The 19959-nt window shown below is 37.8% G+C and overlaps 2 protein-coding genes across 3 annotated transcripts in view; one reads left to right on the forward strand and one right to left on the reverse strand.

The window, feature by feature from the left end:
* The window catches only part of LOC107757843 (zinc finger protein 280C-like), a 19407-nt gene extending 6981 nt beyond the window's left edge, over positions 1–12426 (reverse strand). The window contains exons 1-11 of one of the 2 annotated variants that reach the window (XM_016575445.1): positions 12335–12426; positions 11525–11684; positions 11220–11446; positions 10898–11000; positions 7332–7562; positions 6614–6661; positions 6426–6511; positions 5329–5555; positions 3073–3230; positions 2233–2333; positions 2011–2157 (exon numbers count right to left, since the gene is read on the reverse strand). In XM_016575445.1, coding sequence (XP_016430931.1) covers positions 2011–2157; positions 2233–2333; positions 3073–3230; positions 5329–5555; positions 6426–6511; positions 6614–6661; positions 7332–7562; positions 10898–11000; positions 11220–11446; positions 11525–11684 — 1488 coding nt within the window. In that variant the 5' untranslated portion in view covers positions 12335–12426. Of the gene's footprint in view, positions 1–2010; positions 2158–2232; positions 2334–3072; positions 3231–5328; positions 5556–6425; positions 6512–6613; positions 6662–7331; positions 7566–10897; positions 11001–11219; positions 11447–11524; positions 11685–12334 lie in introns of both variants that reach the window. The other variant, XM_016575439.1, reaches the window with a different exon arrangement.
* Positions 12427–14527: 2101 nt separating this feature from the next.
* The window catches only part of LOC107757947 (transcription factor 12-like), a 144362-nt gene continuing 138930 nt past the window's right edge, over positions 14528–19959 (forward strand). Inside the window, exons 1-3 of the mRNA XM_016575561.1 lie at positions 14528–14760; positions 15664–15756; positions 16080–16152. Coding sequence (XP_016431047.1) covers positions 15685–15756; positions 16080–16152 — 145 coding nt within the window. The 5' untranslated portion in view covers positions 14528–14760; positions 15664–15684. The remainder of the gene's footprint in view (positions 14761–15663; positions 15757–16079; positions 16153–19959) is intronic.

Genomic DNA, 19959 nt, shown 5'->3' on the forward strand with positions numbered 1-19959 from the left:
GTCTGTGAGAGACGCATTCAGAATCAGCACATGGTCACTGTCTAGTGGGCTTTGTTTTCATGTGCGCAACTCATGGCATTCGCTGTTCTTCTGCTGGCGGCCAGTTATCAAACAGCGTTTCATTGCTGCGGGCGCCCCCTTCTGGATTGGGGGTGAATTGCCTGTATTCGTTGTAAGGCCTCACGCACCGAACCGAGATGTTCCTTACCATGACGGTTCGGTACAAATACATGTATCGTTCCACCCCTATTGTCTAATGTTTTTTTCTTCAGAATCATGAGAGAAACACAACTTCCATTGGGGGGAAAAAAAAGAAAAAAAAATGACCCAGAATCATTCAGTTCTATTTTGCACACAAACAGCTCTTAAAGAGTCCAGTTTTTATGTAGCCTGTTGATTTTTGTTCATGGTATTCAGCTCCAATAAATGGTTTGCAAAAAAGAGACACAGGATAAATGTTTGATATCATTATTTAAGCATACTGGAATCGAAACTGGGAATCGAAAAGAATCGGAATCGATAAGCAGAATCGGAATTAATAAAATTAAAATGACACCCAACCCTACTTATGTGCACAACTGTATATATATACTGCTGCTTCCATCTCTTTTTTCTTGACAAGAATTGCGTTTATTTAGACGCAGAATGTCTTTACGACCACATAAAACGGGAAACTTTTCAGACTCGCACTCCAACTTCACCTCAGCACCAGGCAATAGTCAAATGAGCGCGAAATAAAAGGTACAGGTGACGAGGAGCTTCAGTAGAACAACAGTGAACTGCGGTCAGATGAGATGTTTTTAGGACACATGTCAGTAAAAATGAATTTTCCTGTCAGCCGTTATACTGTGCTTGTAGCACATGCTCTTCAATTGCACGCACAAATGCGGCAGCGCGCACTGTATATAATTCCATATTAAAGCGCAAATGAAACTACAAGCATGCAATGTCATAGTTATGTCGTCAGTTAAGTCATGAAGTTACCAAATAGGTGCTTAAAGCTGCCTTAAAACTGTGCATGTACGTAATTATGTGTTATATATCAGATTTCAGATTTAAGAACAATTTCTCTGAAATGCAGTGGTTCTCAAAACTGTCCTGGTCTGGAGCACCCCAGCACGGTCTCCCTTATCTAATACACCCGATTCAACTCATCAGCTCATTAGTAGAGACTTTTAAGACCTGAAGTGGATCAGAAAAGGTAAAGAGTTCGGAGTGTGTTGTAAAATACGATGCGTGTCAGATCCGTATCATGTTCAACAGCGGCAGGTCTTAAACCAGCCAAAATACCCTAATAACCCAGCTGTTGTGATATCTGTTAATCAAAGAACAAAAAAAACTAAACAATTTTTTTTTGTAGCTTTAAGGATTCATCTATATTTGATTTAGAATTTAGTGTTTGATAACTTTATTCAATTTCTGTATATTTCCTACTTGCTGAAGGGCACATGTAGCTTCAATATGGGGTGCTGTGTGTACATTAATGAGGAAAAAAATTAACTTAAATGATTTTAGCAAATGGCTGCAATATAACAAAGAGTGAAAAATTTAAGGGGGTCTGAATACTTTCCGTACCCACTGTATATATAGTTTTTTTATTTTTATATATATACAAATGCCATAAGCTCAGGTTTAACTTGGCGGCCTCTAATCTGCATTATTCCACCACCACGTGCACTATTGTTTTTGTTAGAAATTTTGCTCTTGGCTGATATGTCTCTTGGTTAATCTGGTTTGCTGTTGCCAGGGAGAAGCCCATAAGGAGTAACCAGGGAAGGTGAATAGAGTAAGCCACCATTGTCAGCCTGTTATATATTGCACCAAGGTGTTCAGCAGACAACCAAATCAATCCAACCTTAGAGAAAGAGCCAATGGGGCAACACACAAATGAGTTGCACATTGTGCCGACTTCAGATCAGTGAAGTCTCAAGCTCCAAATCCACAGACAAAGAGACAGATGACGTCTTACCCAAGAACATGTCAAAAAGACACATGAGGTAATACACTCACTTGATGTCTCATGTAGTGTTGCATGTACATATGGCCACTGCGAAGGACTTTCAGGCAAAAGGGACAAAGCAGGTCTTTAGTGTTTTCATGAACTGTGCGGAAATGGTTATCCACATCAGAGAAGAAGGAGGACCTGTAGTTGCAAACCTTCAAGAGAGCAAAAACAAAATGAGAACCAAGTATTTGAAATACAAATTACATAGCGCAACGTTGACGTTTTACCTGACAGGCATAGGGCATCTCTCCAGGTTTGTGATTGTCCCTCATGTGCTCCAGAAGCACTTGCTCCGTCTCAAAAGCCAATTCACATATTTTACAGTTGGCTGGGGAAAGAAAAGATAACAATATACTTATAATATATCTAAACCATCAACTTATTCCCCTCTGGTGAAATATTCTCATTCAAATTACGACATCACTGACTATTTTTACATAACCTCAAAAGTTTCTACTTTAGTTTGAAAATCATAATTATGATGTGATGTGCATTCAAGTGATTTTGGTCAGAAAAAAACCATTGGGCAGAAGTATCTTCCTTTTTTTCTTCTTTTACATTTACATTACATTTGGTGTGAAATCAATGCTTTATGTATTATATCATTCCCATTCAACCACAGTGAATATTATTTTGTAGCACAAGTATTAGCTAAATACATTGTGTTGTCCACTTTGCGGCATAAGGCCTGTTCACACGAAGGATGATAACTATAAAAGTTTTAACAATCATTCTAATACTGTGAGAATAGCCACATTACAATCATAATAATGACACAGAGGAATTATACTGTTGTAATCAACTTCTGAACAATTTTTTTCAGCTGATGAACAATAAAAACACTGACAGCCAATCAGAATCCATCTGACTTTAAAAAGCTTGATAATTCAAATCGGAAGATGATAAAACTGCAGCATGCACTTATAACAAACAGAACGTTGATGTGGACACCAATATAGTTATCGTTATAGTTGTCGTTCTTGGTATGAACAGGCCTTTATTCTGGCCAAGAACCACTTACTTCAAAAAAAAAAAAAAGACCCTGTGACTGAAATGTTGTGACTTACTGCTGGACTCGAAGGGACTGTGAGCGCTCTCTATGTGACACTGCAGTTGAAAGGGAGTTGAATACTGCCGGTAACAATGTTGACATGTAGTGTGACTCTCCCAGCTCTCACTGTTCTGCTTCTCCAACTCCAGGTGATGTTTCATGTGGTTCATGAACCTGAGTGAGAGGGAAAAGAACAGAGGGATGAGGAGGAGCAAAGGATGGCATTACTACAACTAGCTGATTAGATACTACTAGATTTTCAAACTAGATTTTCTGCTGTAGTCTTCATTTACATAGTCATTGAAGGACCAGAGGGCCACATCTCTCGCCAGGTGGCCGTTAACAGCCCCAGCGACCAACTCGCTGCTAAATTATTGACCGACAACTTCTGAAACATTCAAAATTATCACTCACAGTGGGGCAGACTCCAAAATGTTACTCAGCAAATGTAATGCCACATATCACAAATACTGTTCGTTATGGATGGTGATCGTGTAAGGGATCTCTCATAAATGACTAATAAATTACGAAAATAATGTTCTTACTGAAGCTTCAACAGGCGCAGAAAGGATCGATAAACAATCGCATACACTCACAGAGTAAAGTCACTCGATGAAACTCAATGAACATAAACCCATTGTTTATATTCGTGCAGTGCTCATGCACCTATTTTGGCAAGTTTCATGTGACAGGTAATCGGTGAGAAATGTCAGGGTCATTAAGTCTGTCACCTCTTATCTATTCTTAATCTGTGTGTGCAGAGATTTCTGCAAAAACAGTCAGTAGGTGTGTCAACTCACAACCAAAATCAAGTTGTTCCAAGTCAGCTTGTGCTAAGAGTGAGAAGGCATTGGGTACACCTGCAACATGTGACATTAATGACACCCTTTAAGGTAAACTCCCTGCTCTATAAACAGCTGCCATCTTGGGAGAACTCAGTCTGACACAAGCGGGGCCGCCGTTGACAAAGGTGTGACAACTAAACAGGAAAACCTTTGATATGCGAGGAAGTGAATGTCAAACAGATGTACAACATTCAAACAGGTAAACCACTACAAAGTGTCTGCTCTCTCAGGAGTGGAGTTTCCTTTTGCTCTTCAAAAGGCACCTAAAAATAGACACATAACATCCTCTGAGAATCATGCCGTTTCAGATGTTGCAACCGAAGTTCACATCCCATTTTTGAAACAGGTCATACTCCAGCTTTGTTTATAGATTACGCTGGATTTTCAAGATACAAATGAGCAGTACATGAACTATCAACTCATGATAAACCGTAATTCATCAAATACGTCTGAAGGGAAGGGAAAATGCCAAAGTTAAAGTAGCTAATGTTCAGCATCCTTTAGGAATACAAAACTCATGCACAGTTAAATATAATTAGCCAAATTACAAACATACACCATTAAAAGTCACCTCCGAACAGGGCAAGGCCTATGCGTGTATACTCAAGAAGCATTTGAGCTCCCAAAGGTTTCCAGGAGATAAATTAGCAAATATTCTACTTAAAGTTCATGATCTAACTGTGCGTAATAGCCATTATAATACCAGCAATTATACTGCGCTTCTTCTTTGTTTAATGATGTGATGCGCAGACTGCCTCTGTTCTCTCTGCCTCACCTGCCATTGGTGCCCTGACGCTGAGCGGCCAATTTTTCAGTCAGCATGTTCTGCAACCTCATCTCCCCTAATAGGGATTTTTATGGGGCTGAACTGTGACCCCCGCCGCCAGAACTCGGGGTGCTCTGCAAACGCACCTCCCCATTAAAAGGAGCTTACGGAGGCTTTTCTCACGCCGTGGCTGAGTAAAGTTATTTAATCACAGGAACAGTTCTTATAGCAGCCAAACTATCCTCCATTATTCATCTGGGGCCCCTAGAGGGAGCGGGGGTCTGATAACGTCATCCATCTGAGGGGGAATCCAGTGATGGGGTCTCTCTTTCTCTAACTATTGCTCTCTCCATCTCAGGGCTCCTGTAGCTAATGGCTCTCATGAGCAATGTTCCCTCTAAGTCACATATGTGATGTTGCTCCCGCACAGACCAAAACAATTATACAAAAAAAAGCAGACTTAAATGACTGGGATTGTTTGAATCGTTTTCATTCATGGCAAACTAAATTGCAGCTACCCTTACTAAGGTCTATAGAGCTATAACCACCTATGCACCTGACTTAGGCATTGACTGATTAAAGATGGTACTTCAAAAAATGTGTAACCTGATATATTTTTATTTATTTACGTAACTCCAAAAATAAACACTCAAACAAATACCTGATATTGTTCTTGAGCATTTTTAAACAGCTGTTGCACTTGAACGTGTTGTTGGACTTGAATTTGGGAATCAGAGATGGATCCCCTTCACATTTCCCATAGTAGAAGTCTGAAACCAGCATGATGAGTTTGCCTTTGTCAGGCTCGTTGACTTTCGGTGCATTGGCTTGTTTGTCAGGCTTCGATGTTGAAGGGAACACAGAGTCCAACAATTCAGGGCAGCACAGCTAAAGAAGAAGAGGAGAAAAGCGTCATAACATCTCAATACTGCTTTTCAGCTGAGGAATCAATAAAGTATATCTGTCTCTACATCAGGAGGTGGCAACCGTTTTAAAATGAAGTGCCATTTTTAACTTTTCTAGTTAATCAGCCAATCATCGGGGGCTCAAACTTGCATGCCTGATGTGAGAACAAACCTAGATATTCTGCTTACCAAATCTGATGTGCGTTGATCAATGTTTATATGTGAATAAATGCCTAAATGAAATCTTAAGTGATCATTCAGCGAACACTCTTTAGAAGACCTGGATTAAACTGCTCAATTCATATGGATTATTTTATGATGTCTTTATGAAATTTTGATTGCATTCATTCGATGGAGGGAAAAATGAAGAGAGAATATTTTTAAAAGATCTTCATTTATGCTCCAAAAGATGTATGCAAGTATTATGAGTTTAGAAAGACATGAGGCTGAGTAATTGATTACAGAATTTTCATTTTTGGGTAAATTATCAATTTTTAAGAAAATGTTGTCTTATTCTTTGTTTTAAAACATTGCACAAGATAACATCTCATTTATGCAATGAATCATTCTGTGAGCAAATAGCAACAAAACAAAACAAAAAAAAAGCAGACCAAACACCAAACTACATAACCAGTGTGTGCATGAGTGGCATTGCAGTTTACTTGGTTCAGTTGCAGTGTTTGGCTTCCCAAACAGCTCATAACTTAAAACAGGCTGCGGGACAGTGAAGATGATGACACACTACAGATGTCATAAATGGCTATGTTAATATTGAGATGTAATGCTGCATGACTGAACGCGATAAAGCTGTTGCTAACACAGGAAACAAAAAACTAAAGTAAAACATACCAACCTTCATATGATTCTTTAAAGGCTGAAAGCAAAACACATTCTGACACCTGGGACACTTCTTTGTGAAGGGAAAATAATTTTCCCCTGCTGTCAAAGAAGGAAAAAAAGATTAAAAGATGAACAGAGATTGTTGCTTCTGGAAATTCTACAATACATATTGGACAAAAACATACCCCATGTCAAGCTTACCTCCTTTGGACCCACTGTTGCTTGTGTCATTTATCATTGTGCCATTATCTGTGGATCATAAAAAGAAGCATCCAATAAAGTTTATATCTTCAAAGAAAAAAAATCTTTTAAAAAAGTTTTGTCAAACACATTTCAGAAAAGCCAGAGCGGCCTTGGAATTTTCAAAGTGTTACGATACCTTTTTGAAATTGATTTATTTTTTTAAAATTGTAGCTTTGTATATGGACAACAAATAAATCCCATTTTGTTGTCATGGTAAATTGCAGTTGCTCAATCATCCAAAAATTATGGTGGGTGGTTTGTGCCATTATCTGTGGATCATAAAAAGAAGCATCCAATAAAGTTTATATCTTCAAAGAAAAAAAATCTTTTTAAAAAGTTTTAACACATTTCAGAAAAGCCAGAGCGGCCTTGGAATTTTCAAAGTGTTACGATACCTTTTTGAAATTGATTTATTTTTTTAAAATTGTAGCTTTGTATATGGACAACAAATAAATCCCATTTTGTTGTCATGGTAAATTGCAGTTGCTCAATCATCCAAAAATTATGGTGGGTGGTTGGCAATCATAATCTGGTAGGATGGTGGGTGGGTGGTAATTGCAAACCTTGGTTATAACCCTTTCACTTCGGTAAGTAACACACTAACCTAGAAAAAAGGTCTACTGGTAAAGTAGTGGATACATTGATATAGCTTATCAATCGGCAGACACAGGCTTACCTCTGCTATTCATAGTTTGCAGGGATACAGTTTTCTGTTTTGCTAGTATTGCTGGGACAATGCCTGTTGTGTTCTGAGATCCTGAAGTAGTTTGGGACTGAGGACGAAGGTAAGCTGGGGCTTGTACATTGGACAAGGTCACCACATTGTCCTGGATATGCTGCACTTGTGGCCTGTGAATGACCCCCTGCTTTGGTGTGGCAATGACTTGTGGCACTATCTGCCGACCTGCTGCTTGAGAAACAAACACAAAGTAATGAAGCAAACACATACCAATTCAACTCATTAGCATACACTACAATTCATATTTTTTAAAGAAATTAACACTTTTATTCAGGGATTCTCAGCTCTGGCCCTCGAGGTCCACTTTCCTGCAGAGTTTAGCTCCAACCTAGGGCTGGGCGATATGGCCCAAAAAATTAACACGATAAAATTTTTCATGTCAGTCGATATTGATAATTATCACAATAAATTTCAAATCTTTTATTTCTTTCAGGTTTAAAGGCAGATTTTTTGACTCCTAAGTAATAGTTGTAGAAACCAAACGGTTGACTGTGGTTTTAAACTACTCTTTATGGTCAGAACATGACAAACACTTCACGCTTTCAAACGTTCTTTGATTGATATTAATGACTGGCGGCAGCAACTGCTGTCAATACACGGATCCAATACACCCTTGTTTTCTTTCTCAACTCTTTATGTTCACTTAAGACATAACCGATTGTATTTATGGGATATTTTGATATAATTCTGTTTTTTATTTGTCCATTCGAATGTGTGAGAATGCGAGAAAGAGCGCTCAGTCCAGTGTTCGCGTATATAAGAGGCGGCTTTTGTGCGTGCGCAGCATAGAAAACAGCGCGCGAGTGCAGAAGTGAGTTCTATTTCGTCTTCTTGCAGTTGAATCTTTTGAAATCACAATAGCCTAAATGCGCATACAGGAATCGAGAAGCAGAATCGAAATTTAATTTGATAACAAGTAATTCGATTCCTGACCTTACGCATCTGATTCCAAAATTGGAATAGCTTTTCGATTCCCAACCCTCCTACTAAATTGCAGGAAAGTGGATCTCGAGGGCCAGAGTTAAGAACATCTGCTTTTATTCAACAAGGATGCAATAAATAGATAAAAAGTGACCATAAAGCATTTATAATTTTACAAAAAAAGTATATTTAAAATTAGGGATGCGCCGATACCACTTTTTCCAGTACTCGCCCGATACCGATACTTTTATTTTTTTGGTACTTGCCGATACAGAGTACCGATACCAATATTTTATTGCATTTGTAAATTTTTTAAAAATTGGGTACAGAAACCAAAAGAGTATGTATAATGTTAGTTGGTTAACTTCCATTTATCAAATAGATAACAGTCAAACCAAAATTTATTCAGACACCTTCAACATTTCTCACATTATCACGCTATAGTTTATTCGCTATAGTTTAGAAAATGGTAATAAAATATAACAAGAACTCAGAGTTAAACTGTGTCAGAACAAATTCAGCTTGATAATGTTAGATAACTTTGATAGAAAGGTATGTAGCCTAATGGATTACAATCAACCAAAAAATTAGACAGCTGTTAGTATGACAGTATTTACACAACTATCAATACTTAGTCGGGCAGCCCTTAGCCTTAATGACAGCCTGTAGTCTCCTGGGCATGCTGTCACCCAGGTTCATGAAAACCTGAACTTCAGTTTTTTTCCCAGACTCGGTCTGAATAATTTTTGGACCCAAATTTGTATCAGTTTTATTGGTAGTCCACTGTATGAAGAATTTTTGGGTATGATTTGTCACAGTTTACTTTATTTTGCTATCCTCACTTACATAAATTAACTATAGTGTCCTGCACCCACTAGTAAAAAAATATCAAAAATTATATCTGGTCTCTGAATCATTTTTGGTTTCACTGTATATCCTTCGGTTATTTTCACACTTAATTATGCCCATTAAAATGTATTTTACGAGTTTTTGTTACTTTCACTGTTCATTTTTTTGCTCTATGGTACATCATCTTTAATTTAATAGCATTATTGCAGCGGCTTAGTACTTTAATCACGCGCTTTGCTGTAATAATGCAGGGAACCACTCGTTATAAATCTCCTAACTGTGATATTTTCAGAAATAGAAGTCGCGTTTTTTCATCTGAAACGTGCTGCGATTTATATTCCAAAGCCTCTCATATAATGCAGAAACACTCATGAAGCAAGCAAAACACGCGCAACGCGTGCAGGTATTTGTACTGCTGCAGAATAGTACAGCCTAGCGCATTTCACACAGGCTGCTAGATTCACTTTCGCCAGAAAGTCGTGTATGCCTAAGGTTGAAAATAAATGATGTTTATAGTGAATGCCCATATAAATTGTCTTATTTTTACGATTTCGTTTTAATCCAAATGATGCTTGTGCTAAGTGAGTGAACATCAAAGATCACATAACAGAAGTGCGCACGCGCTCTCTCTCTCTCCTTACCGTTAAGTAACTTGTGCATTGTTTTTCTTACTTGTTTTTGACGTATCCGACCGAACTACAAACTTTCCAGTGATGTCTGTGAGAAAGGTATATTCACTCGACAAGCTCGCGCATCTGCACCGCTGCGCGCTCAACCCACTCAGCGTGCTTTGTTTATCAGCTCGCGCACATCCGCTATACAGACGTTAATACTGAAAGTTTAACATTATATTCATTGCATACATATACTTCGTAGACATCCTTAATCTCTTATAACTCCATTCTGCTGTCTATTGTTGTTGTGTCTTTGTCTGATTATGGCACTGATCACATGCTGTGTGGTATCGGCGTTTGGTATCGGGGCATTTTAACGAGTACGAGTACAGAAGCTCAGTATCGGGCCCGATACCAGTATCGGTGCATCCCTATTTAAAATAAATGCTGCTCTTTTGAACTTTTTATTTATCAAACAAATCGTGAAAAAAATTTATCACGGTTTCCACAAAATATTAAGCAGCATTGTTTGGAACAATGATGATAATAAGAAGAAATGTTTCTGGAGCACCAATTCCACATATTAGAATGATTTCTGAAGACTGGAGAAATGACTGCTGAAAATTCAGCTTTGCCATCACAAAAATAAGGTACATTTTAAAATAAAAACAATCAATAAAAAAGTTATTTTAAATTGCAATAATATTTCAGTTTTTACTGTCATTTTGATAAAATAAATTAAGCCTTGGTGAGCATGAAACATCTTTCAAAAAACATTTAACAATCTTACCAACCCCAAACTTTTGAATGAAAGTGTCTGCAAGATAGCTAGTCTGCAAAAACAAAATGACTAAGGCCCCGTCCACACGGAGACGCGATTAGCTGTATTCGCATAAATTTTGTATCGTATAGGCGTTTCGTCCACACGGATCCGGCATTTTGGGAGAGTGAAACCGCTATTGCTACATCGCTTTGTGTCTGTTTCGTGTGGACGCAGATATTTCTTGAGATGAGGGGAAAAAAAAGATTGGATAGGGAAAGCTCTGGTTTTGTGTGTACGTAGCCTAAATGTGATAGTGCACCAAAAACAAAAAAACTACACAGACACAGCATTTATACCTGGCACAACTGTGACAGTGGTTCCTGGTGGATACTGTGACCCCAGAGAGCTGTTGAACAAGGTGTTGCTGTTGAGATTCTGTGGTGATACCACAATGTAACCCTGGTGAAATGATAAAGAAAAAAAAAAAAGATTCAGTACCCTGACCAAATTCAGCTTATGAATACACACATTAATGAATATAAATTCATGCATGTTTATATGCATAGTGGGAAGAAGCCTGTGGCTACTATGGGCAGAAAGCAACTCTATCATTGTACTTAGCATTTGTTCAGCACAAATCACAGATTTATCTGAAAGTTAAAAAAGAAGTGAAGTTACCTGATTGTTAATAATGATGGGTTGAGGGGCTGTTTGAGGTCCTAGAGTTGTGTTGAGAGGGATGAGGATGGGATTTCCTCCTGACGGGGCAGAGCCTCTGACCATGATTGTAGGACCTGTAGCCACCCTAGCGGGGTTCGGCGGAGCTTGCAGAGTCTTTTGTGAAGATGCCAACATCGAGGGTTTCTGAACCGGGACATTCCGCTGGTTCTGTTGGTTAACAGCACCTGAAGATCACAAGAACAAGAAACAATGAGCAACAAGACCAGAACAGAAGTGACAGTGTGCCAACAAGAGAGTCAAACCTTGTCTTGTGTTGGTCGCAAGCTTGGAGCTACAGATTTCACCGACAAATATTGGTTCATCATCATCATCATCATCAAGATCTATCAGATTGATTTCTGGTATTGCCTTCTGCCACGGCTCCAACTCCTCCTCCTCACACTCCATAAACAGCTCAGACATCTAAGAGGAAACAAAAAACAAATCAGTGCAGTGCTATGTGGTTAATGAAATTATACCAACAGCACACAGATTATATCATAACCTGGGTGTAGGCATACCAGCACAGTTACACCTCAATAAAAGCTAGCTAATGCTTGAGACTCCAGCAAAACTAAGGTGCCATATATATCACTGAAATGCCACAAAACAAGTTATGTGCTAGAACCAAATTATCTTTGCTTCCCACAGGAAAAGATATACATGTAGACATGCTAATGTTAAGTTTAAAAGCCCAACTATAGTAATGCAAAACCTGTGATCCACCTCTAGCAGCCACGAGACTGTTACTGCGGACACAGACCGGCTAATATGCTAATTCAGAGTCCCAACATTTACACCCCAGCTATTACTTCAAAATGCAGTCAAGAATAAAGTGCATAAATGCTAAGAAATCAGAGACATTCATACATCGACATAGATCTAGCACATTATTCAGAAATCCGTTAGCAGACAGGTCGGCTGTCTGGAAGCTAACATGCTAAAAAGCCAGAAAAATTGCATGCGCCTGCAGAGAGAAACGGCAAATCACACAGGAAATGTTCATTGGCTTTGTTACGATAACATATAGGCAAACATTTCGGATTAAAAAAAAAAGCGAAACACGGCCTTACCTTTTAAAATCTCGGATTATTTACAAACAACGTCAGTGTTGATTCAGACACACTCACAGCGGCATGAAGCGCGGAGGCTCATGGGAAATCAGAGGGGCTATTGTTGGGACTAAAGAACCTCACGTCTCTCACAGAACCAAGACTTTGAAAAGCCTCCGTTTATGACAACATTAAAAATACAGAACATAAAGCAACTGTGTGCAGAGAAGAAAATAAAGTAATTATAACCAATACATTAATGAGTCAGACAATAAAAACTAGGTCAAAACGCCGTACACGTACACATTACAGAACATGATATTTAGTGGAGCTTTAGATTTTAAGACTTGCATCGTGATACTTTATACTAAAACTTTATACTAAAATTTACAAATATTTTAAGTAAACTAATGGATGTTAAAATAAAAACAACAAATAACATTAGAATAACACCAGAAATGTATGAGTAATAGTTTGAAGTAATTCAATGGCGATAAAACAGAACCACAGTAATGATATTTAGTTAACTTAGAGTTAGAGTTCAATTTGACAAGCAGCAACTTTGACAGTTTTGTCTCGCTTCTGTTTGTTTTGACCAACAGGTGGCACTATGGGTATTGTGATGGGTTAGGGATGCATGCCATTTATAAATAATCAATGTCATCATCACCAGCAGATGATACATCTCGTTCTTTCATTCAGAAAGTTTGGAGGAAAGGGAGTTTTAAGAGTTTTTTTTTGGATGGCTTATGTTGTACATCTGTAAGCTGTTTTGGCTTTGTGATGTTAAACTTTGCAGCCCTTTGTTCTGTACAGGCAATTAGTTTTCAATGTGCTTTTCTCTGTCTCTTGAAAGATAAATATCTGTGAATGAACTTGATTAAAATTGGTCAATGTTTGAACGGACATAATGACGTAATATATGTAATATCCCAGTTCTCTTTTTTTTATGAAGTACTTCTATAGTAGTACTGAATATCACTATTTTTGATATCACCGAATGTAAAAATGATGTAAGCATTATAATTTTTTATGCAAGTAAAGAATGTGACAATATTGTGTCAAATACAGCACAAATAAACACACACACACACACACACACACACACACACATATATATATATATATATATATATAAGCACATTGTAATTAATATATACAGCATACTCTCATAATTAAATGTAAAGATCAGCTCGTTATGAGTGAATGAGCTATTTGTTGCCAGTAAGTTGCTTTTAATTTTATGGCAAACTTTCTAGTGTAGTGTAGTTAAGTACTAATGACAACCCAGAGAGACTGTTTTACATTCAATTGCAAATTTACTCAGATTTAATCTGCCTCGTCACATATGCAAATAATAATATTAAATGGTTTGGGTCCTTTTAAAACAAGCTAGACAACTATTCTTACTTGAAGCTTATTTATTGCATTCCTTCCCTGCAAAAATATGTTTTTATGCATTTTTACGATTCAAGAATTTAATAATTACGGTTGTAAAAAAAAGTTTGCAAATGTATTTATCTATATGAAAATTAAGATTTATTAGAAAATATTATAAGTCTCCTAAGTCCAAAAGTTAATAATAGCAACAACAGCAATAACAATACCAATATTATTGCAAACAATTATAATTTTTTTATTTTATAAATTAGTTTTTTTATTTTATAAAATTGTATTATTTTTCATAATTCATTACATCACATAAACGTATACGCTTATACTATATTTTGCACTATTATTTCTAAGATTGTCATGTTGTTGCACTGTAACTTATTCTTGATGTTCCATTGGTTGCACTGGCACATGAAGAATTTCAATTCTCAGGATGAAGGAAAGAAGAAACGTCTGGTTATCAAAGTTAGGTCTAGTTATATAAGGTTTGAAAGGAGAAATAGCATTATCCATATGTTTACATGGTTTTGGTAGAGTGTGCACTAATTCAGAAGGTCTGCTAAGCATTTCTGCTGCTTCACTTGTTCCAGCAGAACACATAATGCAGCTAAATTATGTATTCCATACTTTAAAAATGCACAATTTCTCCCAATACTAATAATACACATATCCAACGAAGGACACATTTACGTGAACGGAGTTGGGAGGTAAACCAAACTGATTTTAGGAGGTGCCAGTTTCCAGTGGTCCTTTACTCCCCTAGCAAGGTTGTGTGTCAGGCTTTATGATTCGCCACACATGATATTCATCCGCACCGCTGAAGAACTGTCAAGTCTACGCGCTGGCGGAAGGACACAATTTTAGACGTCATCGTTGTGCTTCGGTTATCGCCAAGCAAAAATGTCTGCCTAAGGGAAACTCGCAAGTTACATAGATATTTGCAATATACATTCGCAAGAGATACCGATTTCATTATCTTTCCGACCCGAGACAAGGAACCCCACGCCGTCACTGGCACACCCGATCGCCCTAGTTGGATTTTGACAACAAAAAAGGTAAAATATTGCACAGAGTTTGTGAGAGGTTTCGGACTGTTTGAAAGAAGTTGGGATAGAAGAAAAGACGGGAGCCGATTTGGAGCGAAAGCGGTCGGCATTCGCTTTAACATTTGAGTTTGACATCTCACCGTTCATTCTCCACGTCAAAACGTGGGTTATGTCAGTGCTAATGGTCGATTTTCGCGTAATCGTTTCATGGTCGCACCACTTATGAATAGGTTAACAGGCAATTAGCGAACAACAGCAGCAGCAGCGTTGTTTGGAAGTATCCATTCTCCTGTAATGCAACAACAAAAGTGTGTAGCGGCTGATGTTTTGACAGCGCATGTGAGTTCATTGTAAGCTCGTGACTTCTGATACATTGATGAATCAAACACATGCAGCGGAAAAACGATGCTGCGGGTCCATGTGCGTGACACCATCGAGCACAGGGTCTTTCTCAACATGTCCACGTTTGGCCATCCCCCCAAAAATACCCTATTATGCCTGCTCTCTAACATTATAATAACACCTATTTCCACGGTGTCACCTCATGTCATGCGATTGCTATTGTTTACAGAAAGAAATTCCGTAACCTTGTCTGAAACTGTCAATAATACGAGGCTGGGGAGAGGAGGTCTTGGGTCTGTCTCTTAGGAGCTTTTTTTTAAATTACTATTTAATGGATAACACATAGTTTTTGATCAAGGACAACCAGGTCCTTCGATTGCCCTTGATTTGTATCAGGGTTTTGGAAAAGCGCAAAGTTAGTTCTGCTAAAGACTGGCGATGGGGATGTTTAGCTGCATGTCAAGCTGCGGATGTTCGCCGATGTCATTTGCATAAGCTCTGCTGGCGAGCTTGAAGCTTCAGCGCACACCAGGCTCTCAGATTGAGGGGAATGATGTTTGTGTTTTGTAGATTTAGAAAAGGATCGTAAGGATGAACCCTCAGCAGCGGATTGCCGCTATCGGGACGGATAAGGAGCTGAGTGATCTGCTGGATTTCAGCGCGGTAAGACATTAATCAATTATTTTACTACTTAACTACTCTCTTCCAGCTGTTGTCATTGGTTCAGTCACTCACTTGTGAGATATGCATTATTAGAGTTTAAGTATTACTTTTTTATGTTGTGAATATACATGGAAATCAACACACAAACATTTATGTGCACACTTTTTTATACAGATATTTTAGAATATGTAATATATAAAACATGCACTTATTTTATTTTATTTTTTTTGCACATACATTTTTTTATTGATTAAACATGAGACACTGTCTGTGTAATGTTAGTACCACACTATTTCAGAAAATGTTTGCATGTCTTCCCATAGATGTTTTCTCCACCTGCAAACAGTGGGAAAAACAGGCCAACCACTCTTGGAAGCAGCCAGTTCAACACAACAGGTAGGACGTCCTGTGGAAATCCTTTAATGAAAGATTGTCTTCCTCTCACACTGTCCAGTCACCTCCTCTCGATTCTCAGTGCAGTTTTGTTGCTGTTGATTATAGTAATGAATTCCTTCCCAAGGTGTTTTTGATTTTGGTTTATCTTGATTAATAAGGAGCAGGTAGAGAAGTGTTCAGTAATGCAAGTAATGGTCTTAGAAATCAGTTTTAATTACACTGAAATGAAAGGCACCACTTTTGCCAATTTGTCATGGCTGGTAGTTGTTTTTTTTTTAAATTCTTTACATGGATACATACTTTACATACATCATTGCTTTTCATGGACTTCACATTAAAGTCATATATATATATATATATATATATATATATTTATATTTGTACTTTGATAGAGTCCCTGTTTATATATGAATCCTGTCATAGGTGACTACACGTTGCTGTAAAGATCATCCATTGTCTAATGTGCCATAGAAGAAGGAAACAATCAAGCATTATTCCATCTCAATGCTTGTTTTATGAAAAGCAACAAAGCAGAGCCCTTGTTACACTCATCTGCTATCTAGAGGACACACTTTTAGTGGATTACTGAATAGCTGCATAGCAGAGACTGCAAGACGCTTTTGTAAACCTTTTCAGAATGTTTTGTTAAATAACCTGATCTTGTTGGCTCATATCAGCCAGAATCTAAGTGAAAATGATTTACGCAAATGTGATCTTGTAGTCAGTCTTTGGCTTTGATGTGCAATGATGCTAAATGTGATAAAAACATCTCTTGTTTGTTTGTTGCTCCTGACACAACTTACTCAAAACAGCAGTGTTTCAGAGACGGTTTGGAAACGCTGTGGGGTGTTACTTCAAGCACTGGCAGAGATTTGTGTGTGCGGACCATCAAGATAGAAGAGAGAAGCCATTTTACTGTATCCATCTATGCTAGATAATTCAATATAGTTTGGCATTCCTAATTATCAGGTGACCTAGATCGGGTTAAATATCTGGGGCTGGATTCACAAAAATCTTCTTAAGAAATAAGTTAAGATTCAGCAGCAACAAGTCTGTGTTGGCTTTAGCAGCTTCTACAGGTAAAGATAACTTAAAGCACTCCTTTTGATCCTTTTTAGGCAATGTTTGAAAAATGTAGTTTTTAAATTAAATCTAAAAAATCTAAAAATATTTAATACATTATTTAATTATTATACCATTAATAATTAACTTAATTTGTAGATAACTAGTTAAGTATTTAAATAATTATCCCTACTAGGCTGTTGGTGTCTGGGCTTATTTATTTATTTACTTATTTTTAAATGACATGAGACTTTGTGACTTCCTGCACTTGCTGTACTTCATAGTCATTTTATAATCCAAAAGCAAGACGTGAAGAAAAAACTAGGGAGTGGAAATGGCAGCTGAGCTAATGGGTGATCCTCTGCTGCCATCTACTGGATATAATGGAAATCTCATGTCATTTTCATCTTAAAGGGTTACTCAACCCCAAAATTAAAATTTTGTTATTAATCACTTATCCCCATGTAGTTCCAAACCCGTAAAAGCTTAGTTCGTCTTCCAAAATATCTTAAATTGTGTTCCGAAGACGAACTAAGCTTTTACGGGTTTGGAACGACATGGGGGTAAGTGATTAATGACAAAATTTTCATTTTGGGGTGGAGTAACCCTTTAAGTCTTTGTTTTCCACCAGGAGACCATTTTTTTTCATGTCTTCTTCCGGATGAGAAGTTAAACTGAGGTCCTGGCTCTCTGTGGTCATTAAAAATCCCATGGCACTCCTCGTAAAGAGTAGGGGTGTAACCCCGGTGTCCTGGCCAATTGCCCCCCTGGCCTTTGTCAATCATGGCCTCCTAATAATCCCCAACCACTTGATTGGCTCTATGACTGTCTCTCCTCTCCACCTGTAGCTGGTGTGTGGTGAGCGCACTGGCGCCGTTGTCCTGTGGCTGCCGTCGCATCATCCAAGTGGATGCTGCACACTGGTGGTGGTTGAGGAGAGACCCCCCCCACCACATGATTGTAAAGCGCTTTGGGTGTACAACAATACACAATAAAGCGTTATATAAATGCATCATTCATGAATGAAAGTGAACATTTATAGTGAATTTTAGCAGAGTTTTTCACCCATGATGAGTTTGCATCCCTGAACAATGAATAGAAACACAAAATGGGGCACTTGAATTTTGTATTTTATTTTTTAAATGGAAATCAACATGGTACTCCAAATGATGTTGATTAAGCATCACTTGTATTGAACCTGCCATATTACCTTAAAATATCCATAATGGTAATCGGCATGTGTTTTAGGAGGTTTTGATAGTGGAAATGTGCGCTAAGGGTTTGGTCATGTTTCTCGCTAATCTGTCAGACCTTTGTAAAGAGCAGCTCTTCTGTGGAAATGCTGTGATATGCCCTCTGTTTCATCCACAGCTCAGCGAGGTCTGATAACAAAATTCTCTTTTGTTGTCTCCAACACTGTTATTTCTCATGTCATAGCCACTGTGTTATACAGGCATGAGGTATTGTACAAAGATAAATATCCTTTGCTTTTTCTAGAAAAAAGCTGTTGAAACAGACCCACCAAGAAGCATTTAAAACAATAGTGGAATAGTGCCATCAGAGAATATTTCTGCAAACACAACTCTTCCTCTGGTAGACCCCACCCAGTGCCTCTTCATGTGAGGCAACAGTTCAATTAATTGCAGGTCAAGTTCATAAATTGTATGAAATGGTCACACATGCAAATGCATACACTTCCATTCACAAGTTTGGGACCAGAAAGTTTTTTTTAAATACTTTTATTCAGTAAGGATGCAAATTAAATGGATCAAAGGTGACAGTAAAGACATTTATACTGTTACAAATGATTTCTGTTTCAAATGACTGCTGTTCTTTTCTGAATTGATAATATATAGCCAAGAAATCGCGCAAAGAGCACTCCCTTTATGATCACTGAAAAGCTGTCACTCATTTCAGTTTATCGCACTCTTAGAAAATGCCGTTCTAGTAAATTAATCTCTCTACACTGCACAATTAATCTCTTATTTACATTGCGTCCTACACTTTGTTCATTATAATGAGAGGATTCGCAAGCTTGCAGAACTCAGGACTGAACAGAACTCTGACCTTTTGAGTGGTGAGTGGATCTGACAATCATCTCTGATTGGCCATTGCGTTCAAGAAATCAACAGATATTTCTGTGATTGGCTACAGTGTTCAACGCTGCAAAGACACATTGTACATAGAAACCTTTGATGCTCTCCAAAGCGAAAACACAGATACTAGTCTGCCGTGAGGCGGCTGCCGCTTACTTTTGTTTTGTTGTTTAGTTTATTTTGCTATTAAAGTTATGTTTGCCAGTTCCCGCTTCCTTCTTCCCTGAGTCTTGAGCATTTGTTACATACATTTTCCTTAAATCATTCTGGAAACCCATTTTTTAAGTCTTGTGACCCACCCGAGGGTCGTGACCCAGGGTTTGAAAACCACTGCGGTAGTATATGTATTATCTGATACCAAAATTTAAATATTTAAATTCCTTGGTATAATTTGAATTCACTACTACTTGTTGATTAAAATACAAGAAAATTCTAGATTTATTTATTTATTTATATTTTATATTTTCTTTTTTTTTTCTTGCTTTGTCAACAAAGCTGTATGGAGTTTGGCTTCGCTCTGAGCTTTTGAACTTGTACCTGAAGACATCCTCAGAGAGTGCGCTGAGAGTAAACCTCAGACATCACTGTCCTTATTGTCTGTGGATTAGAAAAAGGCTTTATCTACTGATTAATAATTAATGAGAGGGGA

The sequence above is a fragment of the Sinocyclocheilus rhinocerous genome, unplaced genomic scaffold (genome assembly GCF_001515625.1).
Source record: "Sinocyclocheilus rhinocerous isolate Xijiao unplaced genomic scaffold, SAMN03320098_v1.1 scaffold252, whole genome shotgun sequence".
Taxonomy (NCBI): domain Eukaryota; kingdom Metazoa; phylum Chordata; class Actinopteri; order Cypriniformes; family Cyprinidae; genus Sinocyclocheilus; species Sinocyclocheilus rhinocerous.